The following is an 18,428-nucleotide window of genomic DNA, read 5'->3' as shown; positions in this document are numbered from 1 at the left end:
TAAATCTATTTTAATATTTAAATACATTTAAATTTATTTTAAATAGATCTCACAAAACAAATTCTACTATTTTAATTTACTATTATTTATAAAAAATTCATCTGAAGTCAACATCCACGCAGCCTTTAATGCATTATTAAAAGAGAGAGGACAACAAAAGCAAAGAACAGATGACAGAGAGATAGAGTGGGAGAAAATATGAAACGGACCGGTTTACATTATATAATATCTATTATAATTACCAGGATAAATATTTTAAATAATATTATGCCAGCAATAAATATTGTAATTAAAGCATATTTCATATTTGTCTCTTTCATGGTTCAGATTCTTAAATTCAAATAATAACGTTACCTTAAACTAAAATGGAGAAAAATTAAATGAGATCAGAGGATAAAAAAATAAAGAATAGAAAAAAATTATAAAATAGACAGTATTTATTATTACCTGTGCAAATGTGGACCAAAAAGAAGAGAACGGATATTGAGAGAGAAAAAGAGAGTTAAAAGAGACCGACCAGAAAAAATGGAGAGTTAATAGTTACCACACGTACAAAAACCAAAGATTAACTAGTCACCTGTGTATGTGTATACGTGCTAACCAGAGTACAAACAAACACAAACTAGGGTCCTCTCTCTGGCTGCAGCTACCCGGCCATCGAGCTCTATATATTCCCCTCCTCCTCAAAGTACCTCTTCCTATCCCATAACCATAAACTATTGCATATCCATCATACCGCAGTATATATTTATGGCTCCTAAAGGAGACAACGTTGTGGTTTCTAACATGAAGCTTGAGAGGTTGCTCAGCATGAAAGGAGGCAAAGGAGAGGCCAGCTATGCCAACAATTCCCAAGCCCAGGTTTCTTTTCGACCTTACGTACATCATCTTTCTATTTGCTAGCCTTTCGGCCTCGATCTTCTTCTCTCTATCTCTCTCAGATCTGAATAATATTACCCGTCTCTGATTATAATGGTTTAGCTCTTAGAAACAAAAAAACATGTTTCCGGCGCCTAGCTCGGGGATATATGTGTCTGCGTGTGTATATACACACACACACACATGCTCCACAAAGATATATATCTTGTTTCAGTACTTGCCGTGTCAAAGTCTAACTTAGTGTCACTTAAAATATTCGCTAATCTTTATTTCTAGCGAATCATAATGTTCAACGACAACCCGTCATTTCATATGCGTCTTGAATTTCCTCGAGAAAATTTCACAAAAACACCATTATAATTGTATATTTAAGCAGTTATATTATTAGGTTGTCGATATATATTTTTGTGAAGGACGGTTGTTTATATAATTATTGGAAGACCAACGAGAGAACGAAATCGAAAAGAAAAGAAACCTCAATTTTATGCATATATATTAATTCATGTTCTTATATATAAATGACGGTTATTTCCCTCCTTGTTGTCCATGCAGGCTCTACATGCTCGATCCATGCTTCATTTAATCGAAGAAACCCTAGATGGGGTCCAACTAAACTCCTCCGAGGTACCCTTCGTGGTCGTGGACCTCGGATGCTCATGTGGCAGCAACACCATTTACATCGTCGACGTCATCATCAAGCACATGATCAAGCGCTACGAGGCCTTGGGATACGAGCCACCGGAGTTCTCTGCGTTTTTTTCCGACCTCCCCAGTAATGATTTCAACACCCTCTTTCAGCTCCTCCCTCCCCAAGCCAATTATGGTGGTAGTATGGAGGAGTGCCTAGCAGCCGACAGCCACAGGTCATACTTTGCGGCTGGAGTCCCCGGCTCCTTCTATCGGAGACTTTTTCCGGCCAGGTCCATTGATGTATTCCACTCGGCATTTTCCTTGCACTGGCTGTCTCAGGTACGTAAAAATATCGAATATTAACGCTATCAGTATAATATATAAACTTAAAATACATATTTTTTGCGATAATTTATGATCATGCTCCACTAATTAATTAGTTTGTTTACGAGGGTATATATGAAGCCAGCCCTTGCTAATTAATGGTATATATGACCCTCAGAATTATAGAAGATCGATCTTAGCCGTCTGATCTATTGCCGGCTTTCAGAAGGTCAAAAAAGTTATTGCCGCACGTCAATAAATTAGCTAGGGATGAAATTGCTAGCTGCTGTTTCCAAAAAGAAAATGACAATACGACATGCTTTGAACGTTCCATCTTTATAAAAGAAGTCGACAAACAATAAAATGCGTCTAGCTTTACTAGTAAACAATGATCTGGTGCATGCGTCATATTCTTGTGTTTAAATATATATGAATTATTTTTAAGGATATATATAATTTCTTTACAATCTCTACGTGTATAATCCAGTAGCTAGCTAGTGTCACAGTACTACTGTTACAGCTTCCTAATTAAATTATTATGTTGAACGGCTATAGTCTTAAGATTATGATGTTGACGTGTTTGGGAGGGGGTTAAAAGTGTAGGAGAAAGGGATGGATGCGCGCATGGCTAATGTACCATAATTTGCAAATTGGGATGAACAAGCTAATTAAACTGAACCATTTGATCTTACTCATCCCTTAAAAATGATCAATATCCATGTCATTATATATATATATATATATCTATCTATCTTGGAGCTCATCATGACCGTTAATATATTCTTCAAGCAAGCTTTATAAGCTTATTGGTTAATAGTGTAGTGCTAAAAGCCATGGAGTAATTAGTAGAGTTGGGCTCCCTCGGAGTACTAGGGATGAGGACTAACAAAAAGGAAAACATCAAGAGGAAAAGAAAACTTGGTTGTCTTTAATTTGTAGGCAGATAGAGAAGCTTATTGCTTGAGTCGGCTCAACTTATAATTCAATGGGTTTGACTCGAGTATTGCAGAAATTAATACTACTCCCAAGTCAAAAGAATAAAAAGGAAACCAGAGTACTTCTGATGTAGCTTGAATTTTAAGAATGCTATATATCTTCTGATTATTTGTACATAACACCCAGAAATAATATGCATGCGTTACAGGTGCCCGATAGCGTGCTAGACAAGAGATCAAAGGCGTATAACAAAGGGAGGGTGTTCATCCACGGTGCAGGTGAAAACACAGCAAACGCATACAGGAAACAGTTCCAAACTGATTTGGCGGGGTTCCTTGCATCAAGATCACAGGAGATGAAGAGAGGTGGCTCTATGTTTCTCGTCTGTTTAGGGAGGACCTCAGTGGAGCCCACAGACCAAGGTGGGGCCGGCCTCCTCTTTGGGACCCACTTTCAGGATGCTTGGGATGATCTTGTCCAAGAGGTAATCATACCATGACCAGCAAAGCAATAATTATAAATTGATAATAATATATATGCTTGCGTTTGAATAGTGCATGCACACCATAGGTCAATTTTCATCTTCGGCAAACAAAAAAAAAAAAAAAAAAAACACAATACAGAAGGATGAATGATGAGGTCTTGCTGGTTTACAATGCCTTGTTATCATGAATTTTCACTGGTCATGATTGAACCACATCAGTTCTAGCCGTTCGATATACTCTCCCACAACTGGATCTAGCCATCCATTCGCCGATCACACTGTGTCGGCAGAATAATTACTGTTGGAAGGTGGGCGGGCCGGCCATGCTATTGATCACCATGGAGTTGGGGAGTGTTGTAGAAAAGCACAATCATATCATAGGCATAGGCAAGACAATCATATCCATCCGATCATTGTTGCTATAGTTATTTTTTTAGAAAGTAAAGTGAATGCATGTAATTTTGATCCTGTCCATTAATCAACTGCATGCTTTAATCCGTACAGTACTGGGATTATAATAAGGTGTTGATGGTTTTTTTGTATCTATATATGAGTTTACAGTAATGGACTGGTTAGATCGTAGTGATTAATAGGCCTATCGAGAAAGTATCAGATATTTTTATACATTGTTCTGATATATTATATTATATATTAATTATTATATAAAAGTGTAGAAATTAATTACATTTAGCATGATTTTTGTTTGTATTGAATTGCTCTTGACAATACCTAGTACATGATAATATTATATATAGGGCCTTATTAGCAATGAGAAACGTGACAACTTCAACATTCCTGTATATGCACCGAGCCTACAAGACTTCAGAGAGGTAGTTGAAGCTGATGGATCATTTGCCATTAACAAGCTAGAGGTTTTCAAAGGAGGAAGCCCTCTTGTCGTCAGCCGGCCGGATGATGCAGTCGAAGTGGGTCGAGCCCTAGCCAACAGTTGCAGGAGTGTGTCTGGGGTCCTAGTCGACGCCCATATAGGTGATCGGCTTAGCGAGGAGCTGTTCTTAAGGGTAGAGCGCCGAGCCGCAAGCCATGCTAAAGATCTACTTGAGCAACTACAATTCTTTCACATAGTTGCATCTCTTTCTTTTGCTTAGAGTAAAGAAAAAAGGACTTGATCAAAACAAGAGGGGAAAAGGCATTTTGATCCCTTGCTCTTCTTCCATTATGATCTTTTTTGCTTTTCCCCCCTGATCTTTAGAGTCATTCCATTGCATAGAGAAAGAAAGATTCAAGCACATGAGAAGAGAGTAGGATCAGAAGGCTCTTGTGATTACCTTTTTCCTCTTTCTTTATTGTTCTCTTTCTGATCTCTTTATGTGTTTCTGTGGTGTTTACTACTGTAGTAGTAGCTTTATACTTGATGGCTTCTGTGACTTTGTGTTCCCTTGAATCCAAACGAAGTAAATAAAGCAAGTATATGTATTTCATTCCTCTTTCTTTATAGCTAATTATTATGTCTTTGGGTTTATGAATGAAGGCCGGGTTTCCTTTTCTACCTAACAAGTTGATCTTAAATGTGCCATTTGAATTCAACTTGTATTTTTGTTTCATTTTTTTTTTTTTTTTTTTGCAATAAAAAATTCAGTAGTACTGTGTGGTGGGCTAGGATATGGCAGTTATTTCGGTTATGTTAGTCCCCTTCTCGTCTGTTTTTTTTTTTTTAAAAAATAATTTATTCTCCTTCTCGTCAAAAGCACTTAAATAAATAATTTATTCCCCTTTTTTTTGGCAGTCCCGTTTACCTTTTCCTTTTTGTTATAATTAGTTACTATGATCTTTAATTAAACCAATCGCCTTAATTTGCTATGTTATGCTAAAACAAATTAAAATGAAAATTCAAAATAAATAGCTATCCAATCCCCATCCCGATACATTAATTATAGAAGGTTCCGTTGATATGAAAAATCCCAATAAAAGGTGGTTCAAGTTTCAACAATAATAAATTTAAAGATTGTAATTAACCATGTACGTGAGAAAAAAGTACTATAGACTTCCCTGCTTACTCAAAATACTCTCTTCTGGTGATCAGTAGAATATGAAAATATCGGCCCCCGGCCTTCGGGGTAGTCTAAACTCTAAAGCATACTCAACATGCATGCATTTGCGTTTTTTTTTTTTTTTTTAAGAAAAAGGGAAAAAACAGGCTCGATCGGTAAAAGTCTAAAAACTTAGCCGGTCTAGACCATTAGGATCCAAGATGACTGCCACTCCGGCCGGCATTATTTTTTAGACCACTTTTTCCAAGACAATCCGACACCCTACCTTTTCAGACAGCCCAGAGAAAAAAGAAGATTGCCCCTTCTTCTTCGGTTATTATTCACTGACACTCTGAGCGTCGGTTGGACGACTGGGAGTTCCAACATCAAAGCTTCCACGCTATTAGGACCACATTTTCCATGACACCCGATCCGACACAATTGCTGTTTTTCTTATTTTTCTTCCGCTATTATCCGACAACCGCCGCATACTTTCGACACGGTCCAGAACTTTGCGCCCCTCTCGAGTTTACTCTTTATTGTTTGTTGTCACGTAAAAGTAGCTTAAAATTGCTACCCACTACACATTAGTTTTGAAAATTACCTCTTTATATATATATATATATTATTTTTATATACAAAGAGCAACAAAATGTAACAAAATTTATTATTCAAAACAAGTAGGAATCAATGCTGGTTCGTATGATTGGAGGCAAACCCACAAGCACATGCAAACCTCATGAATCTATAAACTGACTGACTTGTCTCTATAAAACCCAAATTAAAGCGAGAAGATGCAAAGAATAAGGCGGCCATATCATTAATTTGCATGGTTCAAGTTTTGTCAAGACACGACCATAACCATTTCATTTATAAATCCGCTCACATATACAAATCAAACCCTGCAAATATAACAAACATAAAGAGAACCACCTCTAGACTCCCACCAAAGCTGGGCATAGAAACTTACTGACCAGCTGAAGGATTCGTCAGCAGTTCGAGTGATTTCTTCAAAAAGTCTACCGCAACTGAAACATCATCGAATGCCAGTGCCCCTACTGCAAATCTTGCAGCTTTGTGTGCCTCGGCAATTTTCTCTGGTGAGGGCTGATAGTTGCTGTCATGTTTATATGTTTGAGCAGTTGTAGTGGAAGGTTCTGAAACACTCCCATTTGTGCTGCTTGAATGGTACGGGGCAGCAGCTGTGTAGTTTGTTGCGGGAGGAGCTGGTTGGTGAGAGTCAGAGCCCTGATAGTAGGAAGGATAGTGAGGTGGAAGTGGAACAGCTGGGAGGCTGCTCTCTGAAAAACTTGGATAAGATTGAAAATGTGGATAAGGGTAAGAAGACGAAGTTTCATGAGAAGGGTAATTAGAAGGCAAATGCTGTTGAGGTTCCTGTGCGTAAGACTGATGGGGGTATGGCTGCGAATAAGTAGGATTTTCTGATCTGTTTGTTGCTGGAGGTGGATGAAAATCATGGGACGGGTAACTGGAATCATGGGATGGGTAACTGGAAGTAGGGTAAGAAGGAGATGATGATGATGAGACATATGTAGAATGCTGGCTGTCTTTATCGAACTGAACTGCAGGAGGAATGCTTGTAGAATGATGGTAATTGTCTTTATCATGGGCCTGAGGTGACGGAGGAATGTGCGTTGAATACTGGTCGTTGAATTTATCGGGGAACTGAGGTGATGGGAAAGATTCAGGTCCACCACCAGCAACTGCAGTTTCACTTGGCCCAAGATCCTGCAAGGATAAATATAGTAAAAGATTCATGAAATGAATTTTTAGCTAATGCAAGTACAGACTAAATACTCCCAACAGTCAAATCATTCATCACAAGACCAGTGAGCTCTCCTAATACGAACCCTTCTAATGTATGTTTTACCTAAATATTAACTTCCGAAAAATTCTGAACTCCTAATTTACAAGCAATAAAAATCAGTAGAGTTAAGAAGCGAAATTTATCACCCTTTCAAGTTAAAATCAATGGGTAGAATGTTAGAATAACTCAGGCTTTTTCGAAGTTAGCTTCTTAAACTGCAAACCATTTTCCACAGTATCCAAAATTATGGATCATAAAAAAACAAATAATCAATTTTTTTCCACGAACAGAAACATCTATTCCTTCTTTACTGTATTCATGAACCAACATCCAAAAATCCTTCAGTATATAATTTCATTAGCCATGATGGGCTAAAAGATGAGCGGGCATATTATTATGTGATTGGAAACATGAGACAGTATATATATGTGTGTGTCACCGTGTGTTCGTGTATATGTCATGTGCGGGTGTGTTTTCATATTTCAGGCTGATTTATCAGATGACTCTAAAAAAACCCCTTCTTTCCCTTTACAAGATTTACTCTAGCATGAGTCCAGAACCATACATATGCACCACTAGGGGTATTTGATGGAACTGATAGATCATCATCACCAGCAGGCGGACCTGGACTGGGCCGCCGTCCTTCTTTCAAAGCTTTCCTTATATCTGCTGCTTTCCAAACTGCATACTTCTGTTTCTCCTCAAGCTACAAAAGAGATGCATCACTTGTAAACTACAAAAGCTTCACGTCTATTCCTCATACCATAAATATATACAAATTGATAAGCCAATAACAAAATCATTAACATCAGATCCTCTGAGCTCTAAGAGTTTCTGCACAGTAAAAAAGAATCAACAAAGCAAAAAATAACATGATCAGAAACTCACATCAGGCGGAAGTGTGCCGAACTGATTAAGAATCTCAAAGAAAATACTTGCAGCATAAAATGTTTTTGCAGTATTCCTATAAACAAGTACAAAAGAATAAATGTCAGAATAAACTACAGACAACATATAAAAAAAGGGTTTAATATCATTATAGCATTTTGCACATGGGTAAGCGATTAAGAACATGATCCACCACCAATAATTACTAAATATTGTTAGTTCAGTAGACAGGAGCATATTCAATATTCATAGCCCTACCCTGAAAGTCTGCGATGACAAAGCACAGAATGGAACCCAAGATTATTATTTAACAAGTGGGGCGAAGATTTCTAGTATTTTAGGTCCTTAGGCTCCTTAGCATGTAAATGGATTCAAGGATCATCCGACCGTGATCATATTTGGAGTAAGTCATTGACAGTTATACCAATAATAAGACAGTCATGCAGAACTTGTTATACTCATAAAGATTTTTTATTACATCAAGTAAGCAAGTTGTACATGGTTCTCAAAGGCTTTTGATACAAGCTACCCCAACCCCAAAAGGCAGGGGCTGGCCTTAAAGCATGGATGTTAAAACATGATGTGAAGTATGACACAATTTTTGCATCCTACATAAGCAAATACCATGGGGAGCTCAGTATATACTCATATAGAAGTAGTACAACTAAGATATCATCCATCAAATGCATCTCATATCTCATTCGCATAAATTTAAAATAAAATAAAATGCTCAAACTGGTATAGATTCCAATTTTTTTATATTCATCAAATGCATCTCATATCTCATTCACACAAATTTAAACTAAAATAAAATGTTCAAGCTGGTATAGATTCCAATTTTTTAAGTAAAAAATAATTAATCCTTACCAATACGTTCAAGATTCTAGGAATTATAACACAATAGGTAGCGGCTCTACAGTTAAGAAAACTCAAACCCCGCCATTCCCCTCAATAAACCAAAGTAAACAGTAAAGTAAGTGCATGTGTAATATCTAGAAACTCTTAATGATACTCGTAAAGGAAAAACAAGATTTTCATCGTTTATTTTCTTTTCCCCTTCAAGACACAGACTGATCAAAGATAATTAAAATGAAATGATCTTCAAGCCCAGAGTTGTGCATTTTGTAAGTGCCTCACAACAAGAGGTACAAACCTCAAAAACTGGAGCTTCAAAGATTACAACTAGAGGTTAGTCTAGAGCAGCATTCAATGAATTTTCTAACTATGATCATATATGTGAAACAATATTTGACATACAAATCTGATCGTCCTCCACGGTCTTGCTTGTCCGCCTTCTCAAAGACATTTAAGGCGAATCCCTCAAGATGCATATTGTCTTCAGGCCCCAACTTCAGTGATTTCTTATCCTGTAAAGAACCAATATCAGTTGACATCAGTTAGGTTAAATAAATCGCAATAAACTCTGGTTGAATGAAAGGATACAATACATAATAAGTAGAAAAACCCTTTCGTTCAAAGATGATCAAATTGTGCTCTTTTGATAGGTAGGATTTAAACCTAAGAACTCTTCCAACCACATCGCACCCCTCTACTGTTTAAGCCAAAAACTTACAAGCAAATTGAGTGTTACCGCTATGGAGGAATACCTAAGTGAGGGTATTAGAGGCAGCAGAAACATGTATTGTATAAAGTTTAAGCTGCAAAGCGGGTCTTAACAAATGTTCGAGTACATCAGAATAGGCAACTGGCAAATTTATACTCGCCCGAGAGCCACAGTACCAGTGCAATACAATTTAGACTATCTTAACATAGTTCCAAAATGTTTTCAATTTCAATAACATGGCCCAGGAAGATGCAAGCCTTTTTTTTTTTTTACCAGTTTTCTCGGGGAAACAAAGAGCAGATGAAGCTTTTACCGATCCACCAGAAATCAAATAAGAAGTGATTATTAAGAAATAAAATCGAGAAATTTATGTAAAAAATATTAGGCAAAACAGAAGTGGACCTTTTCGAGCTGTTTCATGAGGGAAACAAGGATTGAATTTGTGGTCTTGGTGCGCTCGCTTTGGGGAATCTTGAGCCCTCGTTCCATCGCATATAATCGACCTGACAACAGAAAAAAGAAAATCGCATCAAATTGAAGGATCCAATCCAACGGCTCGTATTAGAAGTAATTAGGGATTCAGAATTTAAGGATAGGGCTGAGAAAGAGAGACTTACAGTAATAGGCGACGAGAGGATCGTGCTTTTGCAACTCATCAGCTCGTTGGAGGTATGGTAAGAGTAGCTTCGCCGGCTCGTTCTCGCCTGCCATCAAAGCGCGCACACACGCAGACAGAAAGAGAGAGTTGCGTGCAGACTGCCGATAGAGAGAGAGTTCCAGAAAATTTTACAGAAAATGGTTTTGGGGAAATCTTCGCGAAGATTTTGAATGGGGACTTTGAAATTCGTAAGTTTAGCCTTTCCGTCCTTCTCTTTTAGAAAAATTAATTATTCGCCTCTGGAGTTTGAGGAAACTTGCACAGCACCATTACGGTAGCGTCCACCTCATACTGTTTTGATTCAGTATAATTTTCTAATTTCTGTCCTCTCTCGAATAAATTTTTTTTTTTTTTGACAAGTAATCCTCTCTCGAATAAATTATAGCTTACGTTTTAAATTTGTACAGTACAGTGGAATTGTAGATGATAATTTTGATTTTCTATTTTTTTTAATGACAGGTGGAAGGATGTTTACCTTCCTATTAGGCTGGGCTTAACTTATCTCAGGAGGCCTAACAAACAAAGAGTAATTGACCCACGAGTCAGGATAAGAAGAATGAGACGCAAGGGCCATGGAAAGATTGTGAATGTGGAATGATGGGACGCCAACATTTCTAACATGATCATGTACACACAGGTAGCACATTTAAGGATAAGATATGGAACGTGGATGATGATCACGGCAAGACCCTATGTCCTTGATAGAATGCACGGCAATGCCCCATGTCCCTATCAGAACACACGGAAGGTGGCCGTACTCACCAACCTGCCACAGAGGACACTATCCGAGAGAGCCACACCGCATTAAAGGCGATAATGCGGTGCTCTCTACTGAAGATGGGCACTCCTGACATTGAACTTCAGGTTAGAATATTTTTTCTTACATTCTCTCATACACTGGAATTCTCTTGAAGGAGCAAAAAATTGACTTAGACATCGAATGTGTTTCATCAAGCCCGAGCCTTCACTTTCCTTGTGTTGTAGGAGACAAAAACTGGTGACCAGTGTGCGAAACACGTCGTCAACAACGGGAACCACCCCACGTCAGAGCCCTTAGAGCATTCTCATTGACTTAGATAAAAACAAAAGTAAAATCACATTTTTTATTTTGCCTATTCCATTTAAGAAAAACTCTCATATTGGATTATCCATCTATTAGTCAAAATAATATTAAGATAATATTAATTTAACATTTTTTTATATAATTTATTTTTCTCATATTTTGCAATTCAAATCCATCGTAAATTGTATGAACCCAAATAAGTAATGGGTTTTAAGGGGGCCAACTTACGACCAGGCATATCTCTGACTTGATAACTAGTATCGCCCAGCTCCATCAGCACCATTTTCTTTTGCAATACTTAATATGGTTTCTCATGGCCCAATTATTATTACAGCGCAAAGGAAGCTTGAGGGCTTGTTAAGTGGCAAGGGTCGACAAAGGGCGGAAAACGAAAGACGTTTTCTAGTCCCCACTATATAAATAATTAGTAGTGCAACCGTTATGTAGCGATAAAATGAAAGAGAAATTAATATAAATTATTCAATGGAACTCATATAAACATAGAGAGTTACTTTAGCTAGCAAGCAATATATTTGCATTTTACCTCTTCCAATTTAGACTATTTTAAGGGATTGTTAGTCAAATTTTAGTTTGCATTTACATTTTAAGAATGCTCTTGGAATTCACTCCTGAACCTAGACTCTCAAGAAGATTAGCACAACAATCCATTGCCATAACCTCTCACTTAAATGGCAGATTGATGTCAGCACAATTTCATTATTGAGAATCATACTGTCAAAGGCATGAAGATTTGGAAGGTAAAGAGCAATTTTTTTTTTTTTTTTCTTTTAGTATTTGCTGAAATATTGACTAAAAATAATTATTTGGCTGAAATGAGACAGGGAGAAAGAACAAAAAGAAATCAGAAAAAACAACTGCATTTATAAAGCAAGTAAACCCCGAGTTTTTAATTTAAAAAAAAAAAATCCAAAATTGCATAGTTTGAGCGTAGGATAATTCCTTTACACATCCAATCATTAACAAAAAGTACATACTTTCTAAGAAAAACATGCAACGAAAAACAGTCGAATCTGGTTTTCCAAAGATTTCGTTGGGGTGGGCTCCTTGGCCGAAGTTTCGTTCAGTGTGGAGTTTTATCTGTGTATCGAAGTTAAAAAGAATCTCCCCTGGTATCTTTTTAATAGCCTAATAGGAAGTAAATTGACAAAATTAATTGTCCATTATGCATGTTCCCTTCATTTTTTTTGTTTCGCATCCCATTCTGATGAGTCATCTAGATACATTTTCAAGGACAGCCACCATTGGCAGATTCATCCAGAACCCAATTACAGGAACAGCCACCATGCTCGCTACAATAGTCAATGTAGCTTGAACATATCAAAGCAACACGACTGAAATAGCTTCAAGTGTCAATATCACATACAAAGCTACAAATAGTTTTATCTGCAATTTTACTCGCTGTTTGGTAGACCATATTCCTACAGAACACAAACTAGAATTAGCAAGAATAGTAACATCACGGGTGTAAACCTATGGACCTCTCTCTTATTACATCATGGTGAAGCTGGAGTCAGGTCTGTACCAGAAACATGGGAGGCATCATCATCTTTGGATATGGCTACATAGTTCACGGGGGCAGCAGGTCTAGTATTATCCCTCTTTCCATCTCTTGTTGCCGACCTGGCCCCATTTTGATTCGCGTTAAGAGAGAGCCGTCTGCTAGGGGTTCCATTAGCACTACCATTTGCACGAGGACCCACTACCTTCTTTGTGCCAACAGGGCGAGCGGGGCTGGGCCTTGAACCAAAAACGGCTTCTTGTTCTGTATTTTGCTGCTCATGGAACTTCTTTTGATCCTACCAAGCACATAGGTTATACCACAATCAGAGAGAAATAATTAGAACTAGTAAACGGGAATACCAAAAATATGAAAAGCGGGCATAGCTCATAGATGGTGTAGGGATTATACTGGTGTTCAATGTCAGGCACATACTTGAACCCATTTGATCATTAGTCAATCATCATGTCTATATAAACTTACCCTCAACCTCCGTTTCTCTTCTTCTCGTTCATGCCTGAGCATGGCATATTCATCTAGCATTGCGAGAAGAGGAACACCGTCATAAGTAAAAGATATGCCACGATCTTCTTCCCATGCCCGAGTTTTGGCAACCAATGTGTCAACCAGTGCTGCACCGCCACAAAAGCCAATCAAATGAAAATTCAGGGCACATATGTGTTCAAGTAGATTTCATGCAGTGACCAAGATTGTTACGGTTTATGCTATCCAACAGTGGCTTAAATTAGTTCTTAGAGTAACCATGGTTTGAGAATCTAGATAAAAATCTAGTTAGCACCTCAAAGCAATTTTCAAACAATAAATTGGTTTCCATCAGACCCAGTGCTGATTAAATTTATTAAGGCTTCAAAATCTCAGCAAGAAATAGCAAATTCACGCCCATGATCTAATTAAGGGCATGCTCTCTCCACTCATCTCACCCACCAATATGGTAAAATGAGGGCTAGAAGGAAAGCAGCAGCCAGCTCATAAGGACGCCTTATGATCAGTAACCAAATTGCTAAATACATAAATGTCTAAAGTGGACTCAATAAAAGACTTAGATGCGTGGACTGCACAGACATATTCCATCCACCAATGCATATCAACTTCTGCAAAATACAAAAACTGCAAGCTCAAATAAGACGCTATAACTATGGTAGTCTTGTCTACACATACATGGAATTTTGTTGACCAGAATCCGGGCTTTTTCAGCTCGCTTGAGGTTTAAGTGTGCACCTCTGCTCGCATTGTACCTATTTTCATCCTGTTGCAACAAGGATTTGAAACACCCAAAGTCAGCTGCGATATAAACAAACTCAAAGATTGAACATGGAAGTCCACTCCCATAATATCGGTCGCTTTCATACCATACTTTTCCGTCGTGATCACTTTTTGCTGGTCTCTAGTCAGTGATAGATGGATGCGTTTCCTCACTATGAAATAGGGGAGAACATGTTTATACAATGTTACTGAGCAGGCAGTTATTCAAATGGACTAACTGGGTTCCAGAGTATCCGAATGACTGGAGCAAAGGTCCTTTCACTGAAGTGATGAATGAGCTCTTCAAGCACATTTTAGTGAAAGAGAGATGCAATACGAGTCTTAATTTACTTTGCAGATTAGGGCACAGAAGATATCAGAGTCTACTATTGCTAAGTGGTGTTACATAATGAACCAGAAAGAAGTCTATTGCCCTTTCAACCATCCAATGACAAAATGATTTTTTTATAAAGTTCCCCTAATTCCACTGTGTTCACAACTAAATACCATCGAAAGGAAACGTAGATGTGTATAGGTGTTTGGAATATAGATAAATGTGAATTCATGTTAATTGCACACATGCCAAAGTCATAAAATCCATCACTCGGGGAAATTGTGGCAACATGCTCCCATTGTTCATGATCACAGTGGTCCAAAGATTTCAAACCACAGCATGTCTAGAAAGAGACTATAATTACCCGATTGTAGTCTTCAAGCCAACTCTCCTCTTCACAGGCTGACATCCATTTCTCAACCTTGTCCAATATGTCTTTTCGGCTGAGAGATTCTTCTTTTGCTTTTGTTATCTGATTATCCATGTCAGCCAGTAATTCAGCAGGTTCAACATTGCCAGAGTCAATTAGCTCCATAATTTTTTCTCTTTCAGCCTCTGGATCTATTTCTATATGAGCACAAGCATATATCTCTTCAAGTTCTGCTTGCTTCTTAAAAGCAATTTCCTTCATCCTGCTTGCTTTCAGCTGATCAAGCCTTTCAACTTCCACCTCAGCCTGAACAACAAATACAAAGAAAATGAGTAAACAGAATCCATCGTTCATTTTTTAATCTTATGGTTCTGTGAATTTGGAAGATTTCAAATACCTGTTCAATCAGATCTAGAGCAAGAGCCCTGGAACAGTCACTTCATCTACTGGCGCAGATATGTTACAGGTAACATGGTCAAATAATCTCCTTTCTTCCATTGAGGTATCCATCAGATTCCACAGATCAATTAGCTGAGTCGCTAACTCTTGGAGCTTTGAAGGAGAGAGACATGCAAAAGTAATATCAATTTATTGCAAGCTAGAAATGCAACAGGGCATACAAAAAAAAGTACTGGGTCCTAGAAATAGGAAGCGGAGAAGAAAATACACCAGAGAACTTAAAATATGGCTCCTGATTCAGAACAAAGACAGACCCAGCACCTCGCTTTAATGGAAAACAGATGACATTGTGTGGCAATAGAATGACACTTATAACTTAACTGAAGGAACAATATGTGTTTTACATCCCTATGAGATGTCAATAAATAATGAAATAACCATACGAAATGAGTTTTTATTTCTCTAACTAGATTGAGATAGATAAGAAGGAATTCGTTTTATCTAGACACAAGAATGTCATGATATGTTTACCGTCTACATAAAAATCTATATATCCATATCATTTTAACTAAGTAACGATGACAGCTTTCTAGAAATCATGGCATCAAGCAGCACTAATGGAGCATTACCAGGTGACAAGTGTAAACCAAGTAACCAAGGTAAAAATTATACAACCAACCGTAAAAAAGGGAAAAAAAAGAGGGGTAAAAAACTCGATAATATACCTTGTGCAGCCTCTGCTTCTTATCTTCTTTTAGTGCTAAGACTGTCTTAGCCAGCCTGGACAGTGTGTCATTACTAATGCTTTTGGATTGCACACTAGTAGACTCATTTAAGCTTGGATGAACCTCCGTAACAGTACTGAAGAAGTCCATCCCCAGGACAGCACAAAGATCGTGCACAGTGCTCACGAATTCAAGGACCTTTTGCAACCTTTCACTCTGCCAGATAAAATAACCAATCAATAATCATTAACTTGATGCAGGCAGAAGCAAATGTAGCAGTCAAATCTGTCAGTGAGGGATGCATTGTTCATCAATATAAAAGCTTTACCTTCTCTTTTTGAAGTTCTTGAAGTTGCGCATGATATTCATTTAACTTTTTCATGGATAGGTCAGCCTCATCAACTTCAGAGGTTCCAGTCTGGGCATTAAGGTTCAAGTTCCCAGCAATTTCTCCAATTATCTTTTGAATCTGTGATTGAACATCAGAAAACTCCTTTGCTCTCTCCTCTTTTTGTTTGCAAAGTTGTTCAAGTACCGGTGCTATAGCAGCAAGTTGTTCTTTGATAGTCTCTGAAGAATTCTCAGGCTGTAATCAAACAAAGTAAGTTCATGGGAAAACCAGTTCACCATCTGTCATTGTAATCCAGAACATAGTATTGATATGCATCACCCAAGAAATTATTACTTCCTAAATACTTTAGCCCATATCAGCATAAATTTCATAATTACTCACAATTCCAACAAAACTTTTCTCTCCAAGTGCTGATAGAAGACTGGAAAGTTCAAGTTTAGCATCCGACAAGGCCTGAAGAAGCATTGCCCTTGACTTTGCAGCCTGCTCAACCTTCCTCTTGTATACATCCAAGCACTCCTGCTCTAATTGAAGAAGCATCTTGTCTCGTTCCTCGTCATTTTCCCCAACCTCATCCCATATTTCCTGCAAAATTGGATCAATTTAGAAGCCAATGTCCCTGGACGATATATATGAGCAGTGAACACGGGCTGCCTGTCAAACTAAGAAAAATATATTTACCTGCAGTTTCTGCAGTAAAGAACCACATGTTGTTTCCCCAAGAAGGGGATTTTGCGAATGTGTCGTTGCCATTCACGCCAACGAATGGCAAGAAAGACTGATCAAGTGGACAAGTATAACATGCACGCCTGCATGCACCAGTCATAAGGATGGACAACTCATCAGTGCAGTAGAAAAGTTCAAGAATCAAAATATTCAAAGAACCGTATAATAAAGGAGCCCAAGAAGACACGAGAAACTGGACAAGATCCACATCAAAAGTATGACCTTCCACTCATCCTATTTTAATCACTTGTGTATTAACAAAGCCAAACGCCATAAACTACTCAAACACTATAAAGTGATCAACTGTGGATCCAAATAGGTGACTAAATTGATTACCAAAATGAAACACACTTGTTGAACTCAAGAAGTTATAGCATCTCATCACTGAGAAAAAGTGATGAACGAAAAAGCAAATCCGAAATTCTGAATCTTGAACATTACATTGCCCGGGACCCAAGAAAACAAAAACCTCCCTTGCCTTAAGATTTTCCTACCTTTTTTTACATTTCATATAACATAAACCAATAGAATGAGATGTTAATTATTTCCTACTCAGGTTTTCCATCAACCAAAACAGTGCTTAGTTCAGTCCCGCAAACCCACAATGATAACTTCCTTTATACTTCCACATTTTCTCACAACCAAACAGAACGTAGCGTCTACTCAAGGCATACTTAATTAATCGAATCCCTAAGTCAGAATTACAAACGCCATTAAGCAAGGAACAAGCTCCAAAAGCAAGATCTCCAGCTCAACAACGTTACAAGCCAATCCCTTACAGTCGCTTAAAATTCACTTCAGACCAAGCATTTGCAGTCTGAATCACCAAACCGCACATTTTCAACCCCCCCCCCCAAAAAAAAAAAAAAAAAAAAGGAAAAGGAAATGCCACCAGCCAATAACCATAAATCCTACATTGACCCATTAAAGACGAGCTTTGGCAGAACACCCAGATCTTTCAACGATACTGGATCACGACAACGACCCAGAAACCAAACAGCACTGATAATGAGATTTCAGATAGTGAGAGTGGCACAGAAAGAGCTATATTTGCGACCACAGAATGGAACAGAGAGTACTGAGAGCTCATTAAAGAAAAATGCTTACCAAGATCGTCCTTGGAGCCTAAGGTTTTGGGGTTTGGGCTTTCAGATCTAAGTGGCTTTGGCCTCTGTGCTTGGTGAGAGACGGAGAAAGACTGAGAAGTGAGAATGCTTGCAAAGAGGGGAGAGAGAGAGAGAGAGAGTGAGTGAGTTTGCAGCGTGTACGCAGAAGTAAAACGACGGACAAGGTGGGGCCCTTTTTACGCTAGTGATTGCCCTGAAAATCTAAGATTCAATAAATGCCACGCTCTTCCCGCGTTATTTACGAATATGACACTAAGAGAAAGTGCGGACTTTTGTAAGAGTCGTTGGTTTGACACTTTGACTGGCACATGCTACTGAGACCAGAGTGACCACCTATCCACTCGGTCAGATGACTCAGATTGGTCTAA

General features: G+C 38.1%; 3 protein-coding genes across 3 annotated transcripts; 1 reads left to right on the top strand and 2 right to left on the bottom strand.

The window, feature by feature from the left end:
- The first annotated feature begins 600 nt into the window (after positions 1–600).
- Positions 601–4,695, top strand: LOC121236176 (indole-3-acetate O-methyltransferase 1-like). Its single transcript, XM_041132706.1, has 4 exons — positions 601–861; positions 1,432–1,848; positions 2,978–3,253; positions 4,009–4,695. Exons 1-4 carry the CDS (start codon positions 751–753, stop codon positions 4,360–4,362), a joined length of 1,158 nt encoding a protein of 385 aa, XP_040988640.1. The 5' UTR covers positions 601–750; the 3' UTR covers positions 4,363–4,695.
- A 1,199-nt stretch (positions 4,696–5,894) lies between these two features.
- Positions 5,895–10,440, bottom strand: LOC121236174 (protein HOMOLOG OF MAMMALIAN LYST-INTERACTING PROTEIN 5). Its single transcript, XM_041132704.1, has 6 exons — positions 10,142–10,440; positions 9,927–10,027; positions 9,218–9,327; positions 7,961–8,036; positions 7,638–7,778; positions 5,895–6,993 (listed from the first exon to the last, which is right to left on the bottom strand). The coding sequence occupies exons 1-6, from the start codon at positions 10,233–10,235 to the stop codon at positions 6,211–6,213; spliced, it is 1,305 nt and encodes a 434-aa protein (XP_040988638.1). The 5' UTR covers positions 10,236–10,440; the 3' UTR covers positions 5,895–6,210.
- Positions 10,441–12,581: 2,141 nt separating this feature from the next.
- LOC121236172 (65-kDa microtubule-associated protein 1-like) lies at positions 12,582–18,204 on the bottom strand. Its single transcript, XM_041132702.1, is given in 11 exon segments — positions 12,582–13,062; positions 13,248–13,396; positions 13,944–14,031; positions 14,726–15,037; positions 15,129–15,154; positions 15,157–15,283; positions 15,856–16,071; positions 16,184–16,441; positions 16,589–16,792; positions 16,889–17,017; positions 18,041–18,204. Coding segments are annotated over 10 exon segments (1,755 nt in total). The 5' UTR covers positions 16,961–17,017; positions 18,041–18,204; the 3' UTR covers positions 12,582–12,759.
- Positions 18,205–18,428: the final 224 nt, after the last annotated feature.

This window comes from Juglans microcarpa x Juglans regia, chromosome 6D (genome assembly GCF_004785595.1).
Source record: "Juglans microcarpa x Juglans regia isolate MS1-56 chromosome 6D, Jm3101_v1.0, whole genome shotgun sequence".
NCBI classification, from domain to species: domain Eukaryota; kingdom Viridiplantae; phylum Streptophyta; class Magnoliopsida; order Fagales; family Juglandaceae; genus Juglans; species Juglans microcarpa x Juglans regia.
The sequence above is the reverse complement of the archived record's forward strand: the minus strand, read 5'-3'. Positions and strand labels throughout refer to the sequence as shown.

Excerpts from the sequence above, each read along its gene's own strand:
- LOC121236176 (XM_041132706.1), top strand. The coding sequence starts at position 751 with ATGGCTCCTAAAGGAGACAACGTTGTGGTTTCTAACATGAAGCTTGAG. Across the intron at positions 862-1,431 it reads CCAACAATTCCCAAGCCCAG|GCTCTACATGCTCGATCCAT; the intron begins GTTTCTTTTCGA and ends TTGTCCATGCAG. Across the intron at positions 1,849-2,977 it reads CCTTGCACTGGCTGTCTCAG|GTGCCCGATAGCGTGCTAGA; the intron begins GTACGTAAAAAT and ends CATGCGTTACAG.
- LOC121236174 (XM_041132704.1), bottom strand. The coding sequence starts at position 10,235 with ATGGCAGGCGAGAACGAGCCGGCGAAGCTACTCTTACCATACCTCCAA. Across the intron at positions 8,037-9,217 it reads CGTGGAGGACGATCAGATTT|GAATACTGCAAAAACATTTT; the intron begins GTATGTCAAATA and ends ACTTGTTTATAG. Across the intron at positions 6,994-7,637 it reads ATACCCCTAGTGGTGCATAT|GATCTTGGGCCAAGTGAAAC; the intron begins GTATGGTTCTGG and ends TTATCCTTGCAG.